We start from the raw sequence: 19,273 nt of genomic DNA, 5'->3' as shown, positions 1-19,273 counted from the left end.
AAAATAATGAACACACAAGGAAATCTCCCTGATGTTTATTGCAATCCAGGCCTTTGGAGCCATATCTGTATACAGTGATCTGTATATAATATACATTTCTACGCAATGAGGTATATTACATATGCACATTATTCTATATACAGAGGGTTGCCCAGCACAGTCAGGGCTAGAAGAGTCAAACTGTAATGTGAATACAGAGGCATGGAGAATAAAATTACAGATGAAAATTAATTTAACTCAAAGACAAAAAAAAATGTAATTTATGGCCCACTGACATGTGGGTCAACGTTGATTGCAACTACAGAACTAATGAAACGGGCTGCTGCTGGCACAGAGGGTAAGAAGACAAGAGACTGATGGCATTCAAGACGAAGACTGAGACGTCGTTCTGAGTACAGGTGAGCTGAATATCCAATCTGACAAAACAAAATCATCTTATATTGCTGCTTAAACCACACAACCTTCAAGATGTATTTCTGAGCAAATATTTGGCCAAATACCTGCAGCTGATCTTTTTCAGACTCGTGTAAAGTGCAGTACCCATAGGAACCAATCAGAATCCACCATGTACCTGTCAGAGATTATAAATAGGGCCTTATACAGGAAGAGTGGAACTCTTTTCTAACGATGGTTGATGAGTGTATTAGGTTTTTGCAACCTTTGTATTTTAATCAAGCGTACCTTTTTAATGTAGTCTTAAAATAGCTAAGCTCAAGAGGATGTTTTCCCTCAACTCTTTTCCAATCTGTTGTGGCTGGAGGATTCAAGAGCCATGGAAACATAGCTTGCTGCAAGAAGCCTAAACATTTTTATTTACCCGCTTGAACTAAAATTAGCAGTGTAGGGACCCCGCATTTGTTCTCCCCATGGCATCCAATGTTTTGGTGTGTGTGAGCCCCTGGGGGGAAAAAAATATATTCATATAGAAAAACAGGGAGGGCGCACCGACCTTGCACATTACCAATAATAAAAGCAAGACTCATACTCGCAAACAAAAAGAAGGTTTAATCTTAGGCTATCGCTGAGGCTCTGATGAAGAGGGTACTCCCTCGTCACGCGTAAGCCATTTGTGATACCATCTGCTTCCTCCTAATACCCAGTCCAGGTTGCAGGTGTCCAGAAGACACTGTTCCGAATTTTTTGAGCAATGTTAAGCCATGTTTGAGTATGACTTGCTTTTATTATTTAAATGAATTTTATCTTTGGTAATGAGGTTGGTGCAGCCTCCCTGTTTTTCTATATGTTTCGGCTTTAAGGACGCCCATTGTTCTCAGGAGGACAGCAAGCCCTTTGACTTCCCATATTTTATCTAAAGGGTTGGCTACACCACTTGCATATTAAGCTCCTGAGCGCAGGAGATTGTGTTTGGGGGGAAAAAATATTTCCCCACTTTTCAAGTACACCTGTCAAGACATAATTACAGGGATCGTCATTGCTGTCCACTTCTTCTGAGAATGTTGGTTGCTTGGCTGGCATGCTTTTAGGTTCAGTGTTTTCCAATTCATTGATCCAGAACAAGTTTAGAAATTTCAACACATTTTCAATCCCGAGGTAAAAAGCAGTTTCAGGAGGCCAGGAACAGTTTGCCTTACTGATTTTTTTTTTACAGATCTCTACTGACAGTCAGATTTTGGACATCCCCCCCTGCAACTTTTGGTGAGGTACTCCCAAAGGGAAATCATTTGTAAAGGGATACAGACCCTGCCGGTGACTAATCATCATAAAACCACTCCCATAAAGATACACTCTACACATGACCACAGACATAAGCTATTTCTTAAAGAGGAACTGCAGTCTGCTCACATACTTTATAATACAAATACCTTTGCTATTCTGAAGCTTCCCTCCAACTACGTTGCATATTTTATATATACTGTGATTCTGTACTTGCCAAATATGCTGCAGAAATCTCCCTCCACGGACTGGCTACAATCATTTTAACTGTGGGCAGGTGAAGCTGCTGCCTGTTCACTTCCTGGATTTACACAGAGGCACACCTCCAGCTCTCATTGGCCTTTTTATGACTCGTTCCCCCTCCCTTCCTGGCAAATGTGAGAGAGAGAGCTGTGCATGATGTCATAAGCCTAGGCTTATTACCAGACAAGAAACAGGAACTGGGCTGTATAAGGTATTTACTGACAGGAAAAAAAAAAGTTTTATTATCTATAGTTAACACAACAAGGGCAGATTTAATAGATGGAAAGTTGGAAAAATGACTGAAGGTGGTCCGCTTTGAGAACTAAAGGTGGAAATGTGCAACAAGGTTATTTAAAATCCTTGCAAGGTACATAGATTATCCCGAGGGATTTTTTATTTCTGAACAAGCGGAGTTACTCTTTAACACTTTCAATAGCAAAACATGTACGCATGGCAATTTTGCAAGCTTTCAATCTGCTTTGGTTTAAAAAAAAAAATGCACGAAACTGCTATCTGTCCACATTTTTTTTATTTTTTTGCGTGTTGAAAATTTGAGAGGCCTGTGCTGGTTTAAATGTATTTCCACTGTAATTCATGGAAAATGTTTTCATCTGGTAGAGATGGGAAAACGCTGAAAATTTCCATAAGTATGGCCACATGTCACATTTAAAACATATCTATCCTAAACCAGGTTTATAGTGAAGGCAACTCTCACAAATTAGCTTTGTCACGCAAGACTTTCCTAGGTGGCTTTAGTACTCTGCAACGAAGTTTCATCAATTTTGTGATCTGATTTATATTTCACTAGTATTTATGTCCTTAACCTTTTTTTTAATTTTCCTGTATGTTTAACTGAAGGTGTTAAAATAGTATGAATATACATGGCTTTTATACTATTGCTTTGTTCAGTATCAAAAAATCAAGGTACTGGCTTCAAGTTTGGGAAGAAAACAAAAGTCTGTGTGGGGTAGAACGCCCCTTCCTTGCAGCCTGGGAGACTCCGTGTCTAGATGTGTCTACACTTGGCTATATTAGGGTGACACCTTGTGGCCAATAGCAACATTGCTACAGTTTTGATAATTTAAAAAGTTACATTTCAAAGTGCATATTCATCTTCAGTGAATACCACACTTCTAAGCAAGTAGATCCAGAAACAGGAGATGCTGAACATAAGTTTACATCTTAAAGCAGAACTCCAGGGGAAAAAAAAAGGTGTCCGTAACTGTCAAAAACAAAACCCTGCTTTTTCTGTAATGCCAACCTGGTGCAATTTCTTTTAGCTCCTAAACCTCTTTGGCCAGTGTCATTCATTCTACTTCCTTTGAGCCAAGCCTGTCCCATAGTACTCTCAGACTGAGTGGCGCTCAATCCAAAATGAAGTAACAACCCCTGCCACTAGAGGAGAGGTAGTACCTGTGACATCATTGGACCAGCCTGCAGCATTTACACATAAGGATTACATATCCCCTTTGTAAAAATAAATACTATATATATTTTTTATTTACTACGAGCCTGTAAAGCACTGTACCCACAAGCAGCAGATTGCAAGTGCAGTGTAGGGTTCTTGTAGACCGTCTGTAAGGGGCAGGCCGTTAAAACGGACAGGAAAACTCCATAAACTACCAGAGCGCTCCAATGTTGCCCTGGTAATTAAAGAACTAAGTGCCGACAGCCACAAAGGTTGATGGTTCTTGTAGTTTTCACAGAACACTGAATGACGTGGACAGACAGGCTGAGCCCTGCACAGCCATGTTATTTTATTTAATAACTGTGACAGCAAGGGGGAGATCCCCCGCTCACTGTCAAAATGGGGACGGAAGCTGGTGCAACTGAATATGGGTGTAACGTTACAAAATGTGAGCTATCCTTTAAAAAAAAAAAAAAAACACAGATGCGCAAATACCTTCAGGTGCCGATAGTTCAGGATCTATTAAAGCACTTACTGCTTAGCATATGCGAAAGTCGCATGATAAAATGAGCCAGAGATACAGGCAGCTGAGACTTTTCCCATAGAAGTTGACTTTTTACCTTTACCTTTTGAAGCTATAATCTAAGGAACCACAAAGGAGAATCGAGACCGACAGGACAGAGAAAAGCTCAACTTTAGCATAAGGGAGGAAAAAAAAATAAAAAATGTAAATATAAACTTCAGCAGATTGATTTATTCTGCATTTACTAGTTGTTTGCACAGGTTATTGTAAATTTTGCTTATGCAAATTAAAAATATTTAAAGCCTGACTTTTCCTATGTTTTAAAAGTCAAACTTATGCACGTTCATAAAGGGGGGTGGGTGGGGGTATAAAGTGTAAATTACACTCACCTTCATATCTACAATTCAGCACTTTAGAATCACAATTCTAGCTCCTGCACTATTCAAATTCCTATACATTAGACCTCAAGCACAGTGGACTTTTTTTTTTTTTCCCCTCCCCTGGACACCTTTGCTCCTGGCAGAAAAAAAAGGGCAATGTTTTCCACATGTGGGTTAATGCATTTTGGTATTTAAATTAATATTCTGGCCATTAGAATGCATTAACACACCTAAATGCGTAATTTTTTTTTAATGCCCAAACACACCTCCTGAATGCGTTTTTTTTCCCCAGCCTGTAAACACCTGTGTGTTCATGAACACATAGGCCAATATGGAGGTGCTTTTACAGGCTGAAAAGAAACAAAAAGTCAAATGCCAGTAAAAGTGGAATTGTTCCCCAGCGACCTGATGGTGCAGAAGAGAAATTGGGTCAAAGGCAGCAATGACAAATGGTACTGCATGTGCAAACTGAATTTCAGCACCTGTGTTTCCTCTAAATTAAGCAAGCGGGACCTGGATAGTTGTCCATTTTATACGTACAGGAAAACACTTGACATGAAACACACAACTTCCATTGGCATCTACCAATAAAGGGAACCTTTTTATCTTCTAAGAACGATATCCAATTACAAACTAACTGGAATCAATGTTCTGGTTTGACTAAAGCAGAGTAAATCCTGATTGGTTTATAGGGGTTACTGCATTTAAAGGCTTACCATTTGCAGTAGGAACTCTACTGAATAAAGCCATATATATATCTTCATGAAAAGTGGAATGTTCAGTTATCTGAACAGTCATATCCGATATTAACATGTTTGTTCGGAAAGACTGTCCCCAGCTCTCTGATGGGGTAAATCTCTATACAGGGCTAAAAATGTGCACAAGTGGCTGAATACAAAATCTACATTGTATTGATCAAACGTGCAAACCCCGTACAATATTCCACTTCCAAACCACGTTCTTTGAAACAGTATTTCTGTTCTGTTGAACAATTCAGCAATTTTAGAGGAAAGGGAAGGGAATTCAGAAGCACAATAGGAAATTGCTTACCACAAACAGCACCTGCAATTTCAAATCAATAGTGTTCTTAAAATTTATATCAACTCAAGTATTTAAAAATGCTTTCATATAGGAACAACATGTTTTGTTCCTAAACCAGTACCATACATCTTAAAAGTAATGATTTTCAAGACATTGAACACATAGATTGTCACTAAATAAGATGATTTAGGCATATTTTCACCCAAAAAATAAAAACAAGTAACTGGCATGGTAGTCATACACAATAAAAGTACAGTAAGAGAAGATGAGGGACACAAACCAATAACTTACTTTCAGCAGTTATATGATGTGCCCTATTGCTTACAAGGAGCAGCATATGGCTCAAGTGTTCATTTAAGGATTGAAGGACTTCCAGCTATATTTGCTGTTCTTATCCCACCATGGGATATTAACACATTGCTTAATTAAATAGGAATAAAACAAACACTGATTTTGTTACATAGGCTCCAGGGAAGACACTCCTTCCCATCAGTCACTGTCCCATGGCTTATATCTTCAGAGCTGTGCATCCAATAACTATGCATTTTGCTTCATATGTCTGTACCAGTCTTGTGGTATCTTCCTTGTTAGTCTATAAGGAATTCCAAGAAGTATTTGTGCATAAGAAACCCTTAAATGTCTGACCCCCATACATTCATCAAATGGTCTTGCTTTGCACATAGTTAAGAGATTCCTGCAGTTAGAATGCCTCCATTTCTAGTCCATCATGGCCTCCAACATCTCCAGGAAAAGCTTGTGCATAGGGACGGTCCCCTCCTCCCGCAGGGCGTGGAAATGCTGAAGGACACGTCCTGCTGTTTGGCGCAATAAGGGGAGTGTGAGAAGCAGTTTTCCATCACGACAGGGTTCCTCTGGGTGACGATTTGATTCGTACTCGCTAAGTGCCTCTTGTAGGGCATCGCGAAGACGCAAAACCGCTTCAGGATCTTCAATGTGCACAGAGTCTGGAGATAAAGAACATGCATTAGATAGATAATGTACATATAACATGCATCAAATGAATTACTTGAGAGTAAAGTCAAATTGGTGACCTGTCTTGAATGCCGTTAAAGGCTAAGTTCACCTTTTAAAAAAAAATAAATGCACATATTGCAGGTAAAAACGGGAAAAAAAGTGCATTGATTTTTTTTCCCCAGTGGCCTGTCAAGCAATTGCGCCCACGATCAGCAGGTCGCGGGTGCAATGTCAGGCCCCTGCAGGCAAGTCCTACAACTTTTAGTCGGTACCTTTCTTATGGCTTTTATGGTTTGAAAGCTGAGGGAAGTTTCAATGAACTACAAGAGCACTCACCAGCGCCCTCGCAGACTGAGAACTACAAGGCATCTGCCATGGTAGAAGAGGGAATTGTAGTTAATTCGTTCACAGAACTGAATGAATGACATGGCTGTGTAGGCAGAGCTGTGACAGCTGGTGTGGGGGGAATCTGAAGGTGCAGGCATGTGCTGTTTACTAACATGTTACTAAAGGTGAACTTATCCTTTAATTAATACAGCCTGGTCACCTTCCTGCCACAAGCCTGTAGCTTGATAGTGAAGTCAAAGAAAGAACACCGTATTAAAGAGGGATTCCACCAAAAAAAGAAATATTAAAAGCCAGCAGCTATAAATACTACAGCTGCTGACTTTTAATAAATTGACACTCACCTGTCCCGGGTTCCAGCGATGCCGGCAGCCGAGGCCAATCGATCGCTCGGCTCTCGGCTGCTGCCGCCACCATTCTAGGTGAGGGAATCAGGAAGTGAAGCGAATCAGCTTCACTTCCCGGTTCCCTACTGCGCATGCGCGAGTCGCGCCGCGCAATAGGAAATCTCCGCGCTGTCACTGGGACCCGTGTGTGTCCCAGCAGACAGCGCGGCAGGGCAGGAAATGGCGTAGACTCCCACGGGAGTCTATGCCTGGAAGTGGGTGTAAATACCTGTCTGACAGGTATCTCCACCCCCCTCCCCCCTGAAAGGTGTCAATTGTGACACCGGAGGGATCCGATCAGCGGAGGTTCCACTTTAGGGTGGAATCCCGCTTTAAGTGTTGTTTTCTAACTACTCTTTTCAGAATGTTCCTTGTAATTTCATATGCACTGCAGGGCACCCGACTTGTCCCCGATACTGTCCTAGTTTCAATTACTGTATTATACACACATATATATATATATATATTTGTAAACTCTCTATCATTCGTGACTGTTTTTCACTACAAATCACACATGAATCCAGTGTGACCTATAGATCTGCACCTAAATTGAACCATCGATCTGTCCATAAACACTATAAAGGTGGTCAGACATGCTGACACAATACAACTGCCTAGACCAGTGATTGGCGAACCTTGGCACCCCAGATGTTTTGGAACTACATTTCCCCATGATGCTCATCTACACTGCAGAGTGCAAGAGCATCATGGGAAATGTAGTTCCAAAAGGTCTTGCTGACCGACTGACTGCCGTCAAAATGACACAAATTGGCGTAGCTGTACGGTAGCCGCTTTAAGGGGTATGGGGGGGAGGCGCATTCAACCCCTTGGTCGCCCCCTAGTGTTAACCCCTTCCCTACCAGTGACATTTATACAGTAATCAGTGGCAATTTATAGCTCTGATCGCTGTATAAATGTCAATGGTTTAAAAAAAAAAAAAAAAGTGTCTGATCTGTCTCCCGCAGTCCTGATAAAAATTGCAGATCGCTGCCATTACTAGAAATAAAAAAATTGCCATAAATCAATAACCTATTTTGTAAGCGCTATAACGTTTGCACACAATTAATTTATGCTTATTGGAGGTTTTTTTTTTTTTTTACCAAAAATATGTAGAAGAATACACATTGACCTAAACTGAGCAAAAAAATTGTTTTTTTTTTTAAATTGGGATATTTATTATAGCAAAAAGTAAAAAAATTTTTTTTTTTTTTTTATTTATTTTTTGCGCTATAAACAAAAAAAAATAAATAAAGCGTAAACACCGCAGAGGTGATCAAATACCACCAAGAGAAAACTGCTTGTGGGGGAAAAAAAAAAAAGGACATCAATTTTGTTCAGGTACAGCATTGCACGACTGCGCAATTGTCAGTTAAAGTGACACAGTGCCGCATCACAAAAAAAAATGGCCCAGTCAGGAAGGGGGTGAATTCTACCGGGGCTAAAGTGGCTAAGCATATAGCTTCAAAGCAAATCAGCAATGGCAGCTTTTCATATTTCTATCCTATCAGATTATTTTTAAAGCATAACTAAACCCTCCTTATCCTTTCATGCCAAGCTGCCATCTTAGTGCCTGTTTAATTTGCAGTTGCCATGGTCCTTCCCATGTGATTAGTTATGACAAGAGCCATTGGAGGGTTTGATACTTTGTTGAGAGCACAAGCAACTGTGACAGTTATCATTCATGACATGCCTTGAACTGTACAAAGTGAGACATGTGGCCAAACATCCTGACCAATACACTTTAAAGTGGTTGTAAACCCTAGAAAAAAAAAAAAACCTACAAGACAAAGGCTTAATGAGCTAGTATAAATAGCATACTAGCTCACTGATTATGCCTTTTTCTTGCAGGGTTTTTTTTTAGGGTTTACAACCACTTTAAAGTGTATTTCGCTAGGATGTTTGGCCACATGTCTCGCTAATTATAGGTTTAACTGTAGCAAAAAAAGGTTGTAAAGGGGTTATAACCACTTTAAAGTACTGAGGCAAATAGGTAGCATTACTGTGTAATGCAAGTAGCATTTTCAGAACTGTTCCAATTCATTTCATATGGTGTAAGGTCTTCCAATCTATGGAAGCCAGTGATTTCTGTACTCTGTCCTGAAGGAATTTCTATCTTCGTTTAAAGTGAAACTAAAGTCTTTTTTTTTTTTTTTTGTTAAAAACAGGGTGGATTTGATTTAAATCGCTAGTAAAAAGGCTTGATTTAAATCATAATTTTTAAAGGGCAACTGTCATTTCTGTCCAGCGGCGGCTCCTCCTCTGACCCGCTGTTGACGCTCCGACAGTCCCATTCACTTTAATGGGATGGCTGGTGATGTTGCAGTGACACAAGGTGAGGGACGTGGCGGCAGCAGGTGAGTGGATGCCCGCTAACAGGCGCTGCCCTCAGGGATCTGAAGTGACAGGTGCTCTTTAAATGTAAGGACTTATTCTTACTGATAGTTAGAATATTTAATATTTGCAAACAAAATGAAGGTTTCTTATTTAGAATAAGCTGTCAGGTTAGTAAAACAGCGATATCGGAAAAGATTCAGTTTGTAGTGTACATAGATTTGCAAAACAGTGGGGGTTATTTATGAAAGGCAAATCAACTTTGCACTTGGAAGTGCAGTCGCTGTAAATCTAAGGGGTAGATCTGAAATGAGGGGCGCTCTGCTGATTTTATCATCCAATCATATACAAGCTAAAATGCTGTTTTTTTTTTATTTTCCTTGCATGTCCTCCTCAGATCTACAGCGACTGCATTTGTAGTTCAAAGTGGATTTGCCTTCAGTAAATAACCCCCAATGTGATAAAGGAATATTCTTGAACGTTGTTTTAGCTCACTGTTTTATTTTACTGTGAAATTGTGTGAATGCATCAACGCAGTGCATGTTCTCAGCTTGCAGCGCTTGAATTCATTGAATGAGTTTACCAAAAATGTAACTATTGCAGAATATAGAGCCTCATGCTATATAACTAAGCTCCATTTCATGCTGAATAAACAAAAGGATTAATTATCTTAAATAGAAAACTATCTTTAGATAGATTTTTACTCCAAAAGCATTTTATTAAAATAAAATTTGATAAAAACCATTGATTTATATCCACACTGGTTAAAAATAACAAACATCATATTTACCTGCCCTGTGCAGTGGTTTTGCACAGAGCAGCCCAGATCCTCCTCTTCTCTGGTCCTCTTTGGCGCTCTTGGTCCCTCCCTCCTTTTGAATGCGGCTTGCTCTGGGGGCACCCGAGCCAAGCCACAGTTCCCTGTGTCCATTCAGACACTGAGCCGTTGCCGAGCCCCACCCCCTTTCTCTCAGCATTGGCTGACAGCAGCGGGAGCCAATGGCACCATGCTGCTTTCTTAGCCAATGAGAAGGGGAGTCCCGGGCAGCCGAGACACTGCTGCAAGATTGCTTGATCTAGATGGGGTTCAGGTATTAGAATGGCTGCTGCACACAAGGTTTTTTTTTTATCTTAATGCATAAAGATAAAAGAAAGAAAAAAAAAAAACCTTCTGCCTTTACAATCACTTTAAAATTTGTTAATAAAAAGATACGTAAAAAAGAAGAAAAAAAAAAAAAAAAAAGGAGGAACACAAGCCGCATGTGCATCTTACCAGAGTTTGTAAGTGTGAGGGCCTTTAACATAACATATTCCTCTCTTTCCACGCGCAACGCACGATACTTGCGCACTAAATGAAGAACACAGGAACAGAGGTCTGAGAGACGGGCAGAGCGAGACGATTCCTCATCTAGAACAAAATCCTCTGCAAATACAACTTCATCTTCGTAAGGAAGGGAACGAAATACCACCCCAAGGAGCAGAACCTCCATCCAGACACTCTGCAAGAGACTCATCTGATCTGATAACGACAGCGAGGAAAAACCTGTGAAAAGGACAAGTTCCAGTCATGAATCCTTATCCACACAGCAACTGCAAGGGGAGAGAAACTTTTAAATTTGTGCAGATTTACACATGAAGCCTCAAAAAGCAATTTGTATTCTTCCATAGCAGAGCCACTATTGTGAGATGGGAGCAAAAGAAACCATAAAGCCACAAAATACAATGCTGTCTTGTTCTTGTTAAGGATATTTTTTTTTTGTAAAATATTAAAGCGGAGGGCCGTTTAAAAAAAAAAAAAAAAAAAAAGAAAAGAAAAAGTCAGCAGCTGCAAACACTGCAGCTGCTGACTTAATAAACACACTTACCTGTCCAGGGCGCCCGCGATGTCGGCCGCCCGAGGCCGACCCGTCCCTCAGGTCCCGGCGCCGCCATTCCTTGTAAGGGAAACAGGCAGTGGAGCCTTACGGCTTCACTGCCCGTTTCCTACTGCGCATGCGCGAGTCACACAGCGCTTTGTGAATGGGACGCGCTGCGTTCTGGAACACACAGTTCCCAGAACACAGCGCGACCCATTACCCAGAAGACGCCGCGACGAGGAGAGAAGACCAGAAGATCTCCGCGGAGGAGGAAGAGGAAGATTAGGATTATGTGCCTAGCAACAGGCATTTCTGGTAAGTAAAAAAAAAAAAAAAAAAATTTCTTCATTTTTTTTTTTAGATTTTTTTTGTAATTTTTAATATATATTTTTTCAGGGTGGCCCTCCACTTTAAGCACTGTTTATACCCCAATATAGAAGTTTTCTCAACTCTTCCTGTTCTGTCAGACAGCATCTCATGGACAGGAAGCGAGAGAAAATTTCTCTATGGGGGAATACATATGGAATAAACCCTGACGGCGTTTTCCTCACTTTGCTGGAAAAAAATACTTTTGCTGTGTCTCTATTTGAGAGGCATTTCCCAGCACTTCCTGTGTTGTCTGACATCCGTCGAGTGGACAATAGGCAGACAACTCCCACACAGGGACATACATAGACAAGTTTAAACATTTTTTACCCCTACTTACTCTCACAAGAAAAAAAAAAAAATGGAAAAGGAAATGTTTTTTGGATTTGGCATTTACATGTATGCAAAGCCAAAACTTTTATTTTCATAGAATGTGGAAAAGTTAGAACCTACGTCAGATTCTTTTATTGCCGTCTGTGGAGAAAATTGCTCTTTTGGTAACTATTGTCTCCTGTTCCAAAATCCAACATTTTTGATTTGTCACAGAACAGGTGAGGGGGATCTTCCTATAGGGACGCTTGTTTTAAAAATGGATATCCCCTCACTTTGGAGAGATTTCTCTTACTTAATTTGGTTGTGGGACAGGAAGGGAGGGAAAATATCACACAACAAAAGAAAACAGCAGTCTTTACCCTTCGCTACTTTTAATCTGCTTTTGGCTTTACATACCCTTCAAGAATAACAAAATCTGAATTCTTTGTTTCTCTGGATACTCTGCATGTCTCCCACCACATTTCATATAAAGATTAGAGCTTTGGAATTTTTAGGGCAGCGGGTATATGTATATGCCTTTTGTAACCCTAAGCGCAGTTAAAAAAACAACGTTCTCTTAGTAAATATTACTGCAAATCAGATAGTCAGAAGACCAACACCTATTTCCTATGATCTAATGTGCACAGACCCAGTTCCCAATCAAAAATGCAAAACCCCTGGTTGCAACCATTGCCGTAGAATCTGGTTTGGACTGCCACATTGCACTATATTATGAAGCACATTATACTTGGCTTCCGAGCCACTGCAAACCTGACAAAGCCTCAGGATGATAGCAAAATAATTCTTGTTGTGTTCGCTTTGAAAAAGGTTGAGCTCTACAGAGATCTACATCTCTACAGAGATGACCACCAAATTAGTACTTGCTTACCTGGGATGTTCTTGGCCCAGCTGATGATAATGACAATCTCTCGGTCTGCGAGGTCACATAAAGTGCTCATAGATTTCAGGTAGCCATCAGGAAGTGCTGGATCTGGCATTGCAAACAGCTTATCTGGCTCTGCTACCAGGAGGTGAGAGACTACAGTGTTGACTGGAGCTATAGATCAGACAATGCAAGGAATTGATGGAAAATAAGTCAGTTTATTGTAAATTTGTTTTACCAAAAACAGGTTGTTTTACAGTAACTTCACTTTGAAAAGTGTTTGTGTCCAGGTTATGAGGATTCAAGTTTTACATATTTTAACAAGCAGTAAATGAGCTTTTAAACAGGCCACCACTAACCTCTGTAGCAGCCAACACTGTGGAGCAATTCATCTTCAAACGTTCATAGCAAGAAGCACTGCAGTCATTCTCTCAGCAGCTCAGCTAACTGTGCTTCCCTCTCCCATTAGTGACTCTAATCTCAAATGTAAACACACAGCAGGAGCTCTGGCAGTGGTGAGCAGGATGAGCTTATCTGGCCTAGGCAATAGGTTCAGAGCCGTTTTGTGAAAATTGAGGATGAACTGCACAAGAGTGAATGCAGCTACAGTGGTCAGCGGGTACTTGTTTAAATCTTATTTATCACTTAAGAATATGTACAGTAAATATTTGATGCCCATCTCCTGGCCACATATTCACAATCAGTGTTTTCACTCAGGAAAAAGTTCCCCTTGTCAAACTAAACTAAGAAAAAAAAATATTTTTGCAAATATCCAAATGTAATTCTGTCATCTCAAAAGAGGGAATCTTTTCAGGTAAAACGGTCAATGTTCGGGCTGCCCATCAGTCTGGGAAGATTTCCCCTGACTACTTACTGTGTCCCTGAATCAAGGAGTGAAGGGAAATCCCATCCAAAAGAACACAGGTAGCAATAAAGGCTTACGAGGCTTCCTTCACACTCTGCATGCACATTAACGTGCATTGTGTTAAGGCAGCACATCAATTTAGAATAGGCTGCCAATGCTCAGCCACGGAACAAAAATTAACTTGCACTTTTATTTTTTCTTGCAGTTCACCACAGTGCATTGTATGTACTACATTTTTGGTGAGCTGCAGTGCTTGCCTGTTGTCACCTACTGTACATCAAAATACCATTGTAAATAAATGGCCCAGCATTGCAGAAAGTGACATACCTTGCAGTAAGGTGCTGAAAAACATAGGTGTGGAGTTCTATTCAAATCTTTTTTCTTAACACCTAAACCCCAAAAAGAACCCTTTAGGGTTGGTTGTCTAACAGATGTCCATTAATTTAGTTTAATGCAACGGTAAAAAAAAACAAAAAAACCATGAAAAGTACCTTTAAGAATAAAATTACTGGAGTAGAAGCAGCAGGGGTACATGTGATAGTGCTTAGGTAGCCTCTGCTCTTCCAGCATTCCAGGTGCCCATCAGGAGCATATTCCTATATTACACTGATGGGGGGGTGGAGGGATAGGGTATAGGAGCACAAAGCACTGTTCCAGACTGTGTCCAAAACAGTGAGCATTTCTTTACAACACCAAGTCACCCTTTGAAGTGTTACCCCAACATTACATATGCCTGCTGTACCATGTACTTGTATGAGAAAGAATCCTGTTCTCTTTGTATTGCTTCCTTGTGTGAAATCCCTGGTGTTCCTATCAGTCCCTCTGCTTTGCCTGTTAAAAATTGACCACACTAAGTAGGAGAGCACACTGTGGTCAGTTGCACAGCCTTTCACTGGGAAGCTCAGTGTACAGTTGCTTCTAATCCCCCAGCTTTTCTGCAGCTGAGAACAGAGGGAATGGGAAAGGGGGAAAAAATTATAATTTGTATTATATCTATACACTTTCAGTTCTATTTTAGATGGAATAGGTTGTTTTACAATCACTTTAATATTATAGAAATGATCCAACCTTGTTTTTTGACTCCCGTTGTTGAACTTTGATGGGACTGTCCCCCCGGGGTATACTGCAGAATGTCTCCTTCTGGTCGTCTCTTGTATTTCTGCCGACCACCTCTGACTCGGTCCAATCGCACACCTGCAGATTAATACCAATCATGAAGGTACAGTTTCCCTACTAAATGAATATTGCTGAAATGGTCACTACAAAATATTGTACAATTCAAGATCCAGAGCAATTCTCTCTGTCATAAGTCCTGACACTGTTGCTGCAAGTTTTTAAACACTTTCAGCAGCTGATTTATTCACTTTGAGTATGCAGCTTCTTTATCTTTTAATCCTTGCCTATGTTCCAGCTTAAGCTGGTTCCCGTTTTAAAGGTGGCTCCTTTCTCTTGTAGTGTCCTATAGAGGCACACTTGCATGTAGGGACTAGAGCTCTACATTGTGCATCAATAGAAACACACAGCCATGTAGCCTAGGTTGGTAAGGCACTCCCCTGCTCTGATGTCACAAACCCGGTGCAGGCTCTGAAAAGATCCACAACATATGGTCAGGATCCACCCACCTGCCTGGACTGGCAGCATGCTCAGTCTTTAAGTGAGTTGCTCCTGCCCCCTCCACAGCCTGGCACTTCAGTGAGCACTGGAGGGGCAGAGAAGAGAGCTGACAGTCATCTGATATTCTGGCCAATGTAATTCATTAGTGCTCAAGCACACACACCTAAAAGCACGTGCAATATGCAGCTTTAGATGCGTTATTTAAGCAGCTTTTCTCCTGTCCGGAGTTCTGGCATTCAGAGGAGAAAAGCAAACGCCAAGTGTGTACTTTTGCACAAGCAGACTCTGCTTTCTGTTTTTTCAATGATAAATAAAGTCTTCCTAATTGAAATCAACAGAATCTATGCAGTCCTGAATGAATTATTTATGAATACTCACAATGCATATGGTAAAAAAAAAAAGAAATGATGGCACTTTTATTTTAGACAAAAAGAGAGAATATGCCATATGTGCCAACGCTGGCATGTTCCTTACAGGTTTATATGTTATCTTAACGATTGGTTCTCTTTACATGGAAAAACAAAAAGTAGAAGTAAAAATATGACACACATTATAATCAAGATATTAAAGTGGATGTTAAGCCACTATCATCTTTATGTCATCCCCCTGTCAGATAACAAGCTGTATCCTAGTGCCTGTGCTTTATAATAAAAGCCGATTTCTACCCGTTTTCACAGCATCTCCCAGCGATCACGTGACTCTATGCTCTCTGCTCTCCTTGTCTGATAGCTCCAGCGGGCAGGGCTGAGATTCCCTGCTGACGTCATCCGAGGAGGAGAGAGCCTGGAGTGACGTGATCACTGGGAGATGCTGTTAAAGCAGGTAGAAATTGGCTTTTGTTTAATAAAACACAGGCACTAGGATACAGCTTTTTATCTAACAGAGGGGATGATATAAAGAGGAGTTAGTTTTGAAGCAGCAGGGCTAGTGAGAGCTGACAGGTAGGGAGGGAAGGGGGGAGGAGGGCAGAGGGAGACACAGGAGAGCTGTAGATAGCAGCGGATGGACTGGGGCACACATACTGACCACGGTGTCAGGGCTCAGCAGCCCTGATATATCATGGTCACCGTACAGAGAGGGGAGGGTAGAAACTGGCAGGATCAGCCCGATATTTCAGGTGATACATGGGGCCCAAATGACACAGCACAAGCACTGTGCTGTATAACATGCTTTAAAGGAGCAGGGTCCTTTTTTTTGGGTTAACACGCTTTAAGGGAAGAATGAATCTGAATATTTTGAAGGGACTATGTATAGAGTCAGTTCTTACAGCAGATGAACAGAGCTCCTAGTGCAGTTAGTGCATTTCACCACTTGGTGGTGCAGTGCTGGCTCAGAAAGCATTGCGCGGGCCTGAAATACACAGTATTGATCTCCATGCGGTGCAAGCCGTAATACAGCAGCTTGTGTTGGGAGCCAAGTTTCATCTAACAAGTACAAGATCTTTTTCTGATGTCAGAAGCATAAAAACCATCTATGATCATTCCAGAAACAGACCCTCACATTCAGTTGTCAGACCAGAACAAAGCAAACCTTTGAATAGGCTTCAAGCAACATTTTTAAGCCTTTACAGCACCATTCAACTACAGTTTGATGAGGTTCTACAAGGAACATAATATAATGGCTGACTGTTCCAGGTAAGTATAAGCATCTTCCTTTAATAGGGTAGCTAGAATAGGGCTTAGAAGGGGGGGGGGGGGGGGGGGTGTAGCAGGTTTAAAAGGAAAGTTCGCCTTCCTCCCCATGTGACATCCATGTTTAGGGTGTAACATGCAGCATGTGAACATACAGAACCCCAAAAATCAACTTACATTTGCACTCTTACCAGAATGCTAGGGTGCACCTTCTAGCTGATATCTGTTTGTTTTTTAAATTTCTGCAAGGACAGAAAAATAGCTATTGATGTGCCAGAATTATAGAGTGCTCCTACCTTCCTAATTGCATGACAACTCATAAGCATGTGTTGTCAGCCCTGCCTACTTAATTTCTGATAGATTTCAAACAGCACAGACCTCTTTCGCGTCTTCATAACTTCCTGTGCACAAGAAGGGGTTATCAGTTCACACGATTTTTTGCACTTATAAACCAGTTATAACCACGCTTAAAGCTTGTTCAAAATGACAGCCAGCACTCCCATAATTACCGATCTGTAAAGCATATGTCAAGCCAAAACATATTTTTCTCATTGCTCTGCAATACACACACATTTCCTTAGGCTTTATTCCCTTAAAACATACCTGTATGTACAATGAACATGCACCGTTTATAGATATTCTCTATTTCTGCAGCCGGTGATGCCAATAGTGCTTGCGCACAGCACTTTGAAATGATGGCATACTAAGACCAGATCACTACGCCACGACTGTGACTTCTATTATTGTGGCTCAGCCACTCAAACAGCTGGAGCCGGTGAAACCGTAAGGAAGACTGGGTAAGAATGGAAGCCCTGTCAGCAGTGACAGTGCATTGCCAGGGGGCTTAGTTTTAAGGCATGTGGTGCATACTAGCATGTGCATAACTCTGTGTTAGAGTCTCTCCTCTCTCCCCCTTACTGCTTGTCAATTCCTAGTTGTAAACGATCTCCAAACCCTCCCCTCATGCCACTATTTCGTGTGGCGGTAAAGTCAGTGAGTACCATTGCTGCCAGCCCCACTGTTATAACAAGGTAGAATACACAGTGTCAATGTTTTGTTTTTTTTTAATTATGCTGATAATTACCTTATTTCAGAGCCCCGTTGCAGTCACGTAACTTCCCGGGCGCACTCTTCCCCTGATCGAATGACTACAGCGAGAGGGGCTGAGCGGACAACACAGCAGTCACATGACCTCCCCACTGGCGTCAGAGGGAAATCTCAGCCCCTCACGTTGTAAATCGGGGAAGGAGAGGGGCGGGTGGTCATGTGACTACACAGCAGTGCTCTGAAATAAGGTATTTAGCAGCATCATTTTACAAAAACATTGACACAGTGTATTATACCTGTTATAACAGAGGGGCTGGCAGTAACGCTACTCACTGACTTTACAACCACTTTTACTACCGCTTTACCAATGCATTTTCTCTTCATACATGCCAAAGCTCATATGTTCCTCACTTTTGAGAGATTTCCTTCTATTTACAGTTGTGTCTTTGGGACAGGAAATGAAAGGAAATCTCACTAACAGGACAAAGCAAATAAAAACGGATAGGAGTCAAACCATATCCTATTCTTTACCCAAAATGAAAAATATTTCCCATGAACCCAGAGGCCAACTGGAAATTCATAGACTCACCTTCCTTAAGCATGCCCACACGAAGGCACTTGGTAAAACGACAAGCCTGGCATGCCTTCCGTCTTCGCTTAGTAATTTCACACTCATTAGTGGCTGGACAGCTGTATTCAATATTTCCTATGAAAGACATATCAAACAAAAATCAGTATACCCCAAAATAAATCGGTCTGCTACTACAACACATTGTGGGCTGGCTCAGTTATGGAAAGCCTTTTTAAATAGAAGTCGCCATTTTAATTGGTAAAAAAAAACGTGCATGCAGTTTATTTCCTCTTTCACTGTTCTTTCATTTCATTATTAGGCTTTATTATAATGACCACTTGGTACCCCAAGTGCTGGCAATTTGTATGCAAGGGAAAAAAATAAATAAACACAACACCTCCCATATGCTATGTTCTTCCAGTAGCTAAACACTGCCGAGAGCACCCCGTGGTGGAAAAACTGCGAAATAAAACATTAAACTGAACCACTTTTTTGCCCATTCAGGGCAATGCAACACGTTTCCTTATTTTCCATCCTCCCGTCCAGCGCACTCACCTTTCTTTCATCTCCCCCACCAATCCATTGGGCCGCTGCAAGTGAAAGATGAAGCCCTGTGTGAGCTGAAAGTCTTGATTTGATGCTTACAAAACGGCTGAAGAATCTCTTCCTGCTCTCATGTGACAGTCATGGGTCGCTTAGCAGCCAATTACCAAGAACCAGAACTATTGTGTGGATGGAAGGGGAGCGAGTCATATGCTCCCCGTACCCCAAAGTACATAGTATTAGTCCATACTCCTAGCTGTCATATGGATCAGCAAGGGA

At 41.2% G+C, this 19,273-nt stretch overlaps 1 protein-coding gene across 4 annotated transcripts in view; it reads right to left on the bottom strand.

Moving 5' to 3' along the window:
* Positions 1–19: 19 nt before the first annotated feature.
* The window catches only part of ESRRA (estrogen related receptor alpha), a 29,286-nt gene continuing 10,032 nt past the window's right edge, over positions 20–19,273 (bottom strand). For all 4 annotated transcript variants that reach the window (XM_077455803.1, XM_077455804.1, XM_077455801.1 and 1 more), the window contains 5 exons: positions 18,470–18,586; positions 14,657–14,782; positions 12,730–12,897; positions 10,580–10,849; positions 20–6,234 (listed from right to left, as the gene is read on the bottom strand). In XM_077455803.1, the coding sequence (XP_077311929.1) occupies positions 5,987–6,234; positions 10,580–10,849; positions 12,730–12,897; positions 14,657–14,782; positions 18,470–18,586 (929 nt within the window). In that variant the 3' untranslated portion in view covers positions 20–5,986. The remainder of the gene's footprint in view (positions 6,235–10,579; positions 10,850–12,729; positions 12,898–14,656; positions 14,783–18,469; positions 18,587–19,273) is intronic.

Source organism: Lithobates pipiens, unplaced genomic scaffold, assembly GCF_037356315.1.
Source record: "Lithobates pipiens isolate NorthernLeopardFrog02 unplaced genomic scaffold, aLitPip1_a1.2 Scaffold_10, whole genome shotgun sequence".
Classification (NCBI taxonomy): Eukaryota; Metazoa; Chordata; class Amphibia; order Anura; family Ranidae; genus Lithobates; species Lithobates pipiens.
Note: the sequence above shows the minus strand (reverse complement) of the source record. Positions and strands in the feature narration are given on the sequence as shown.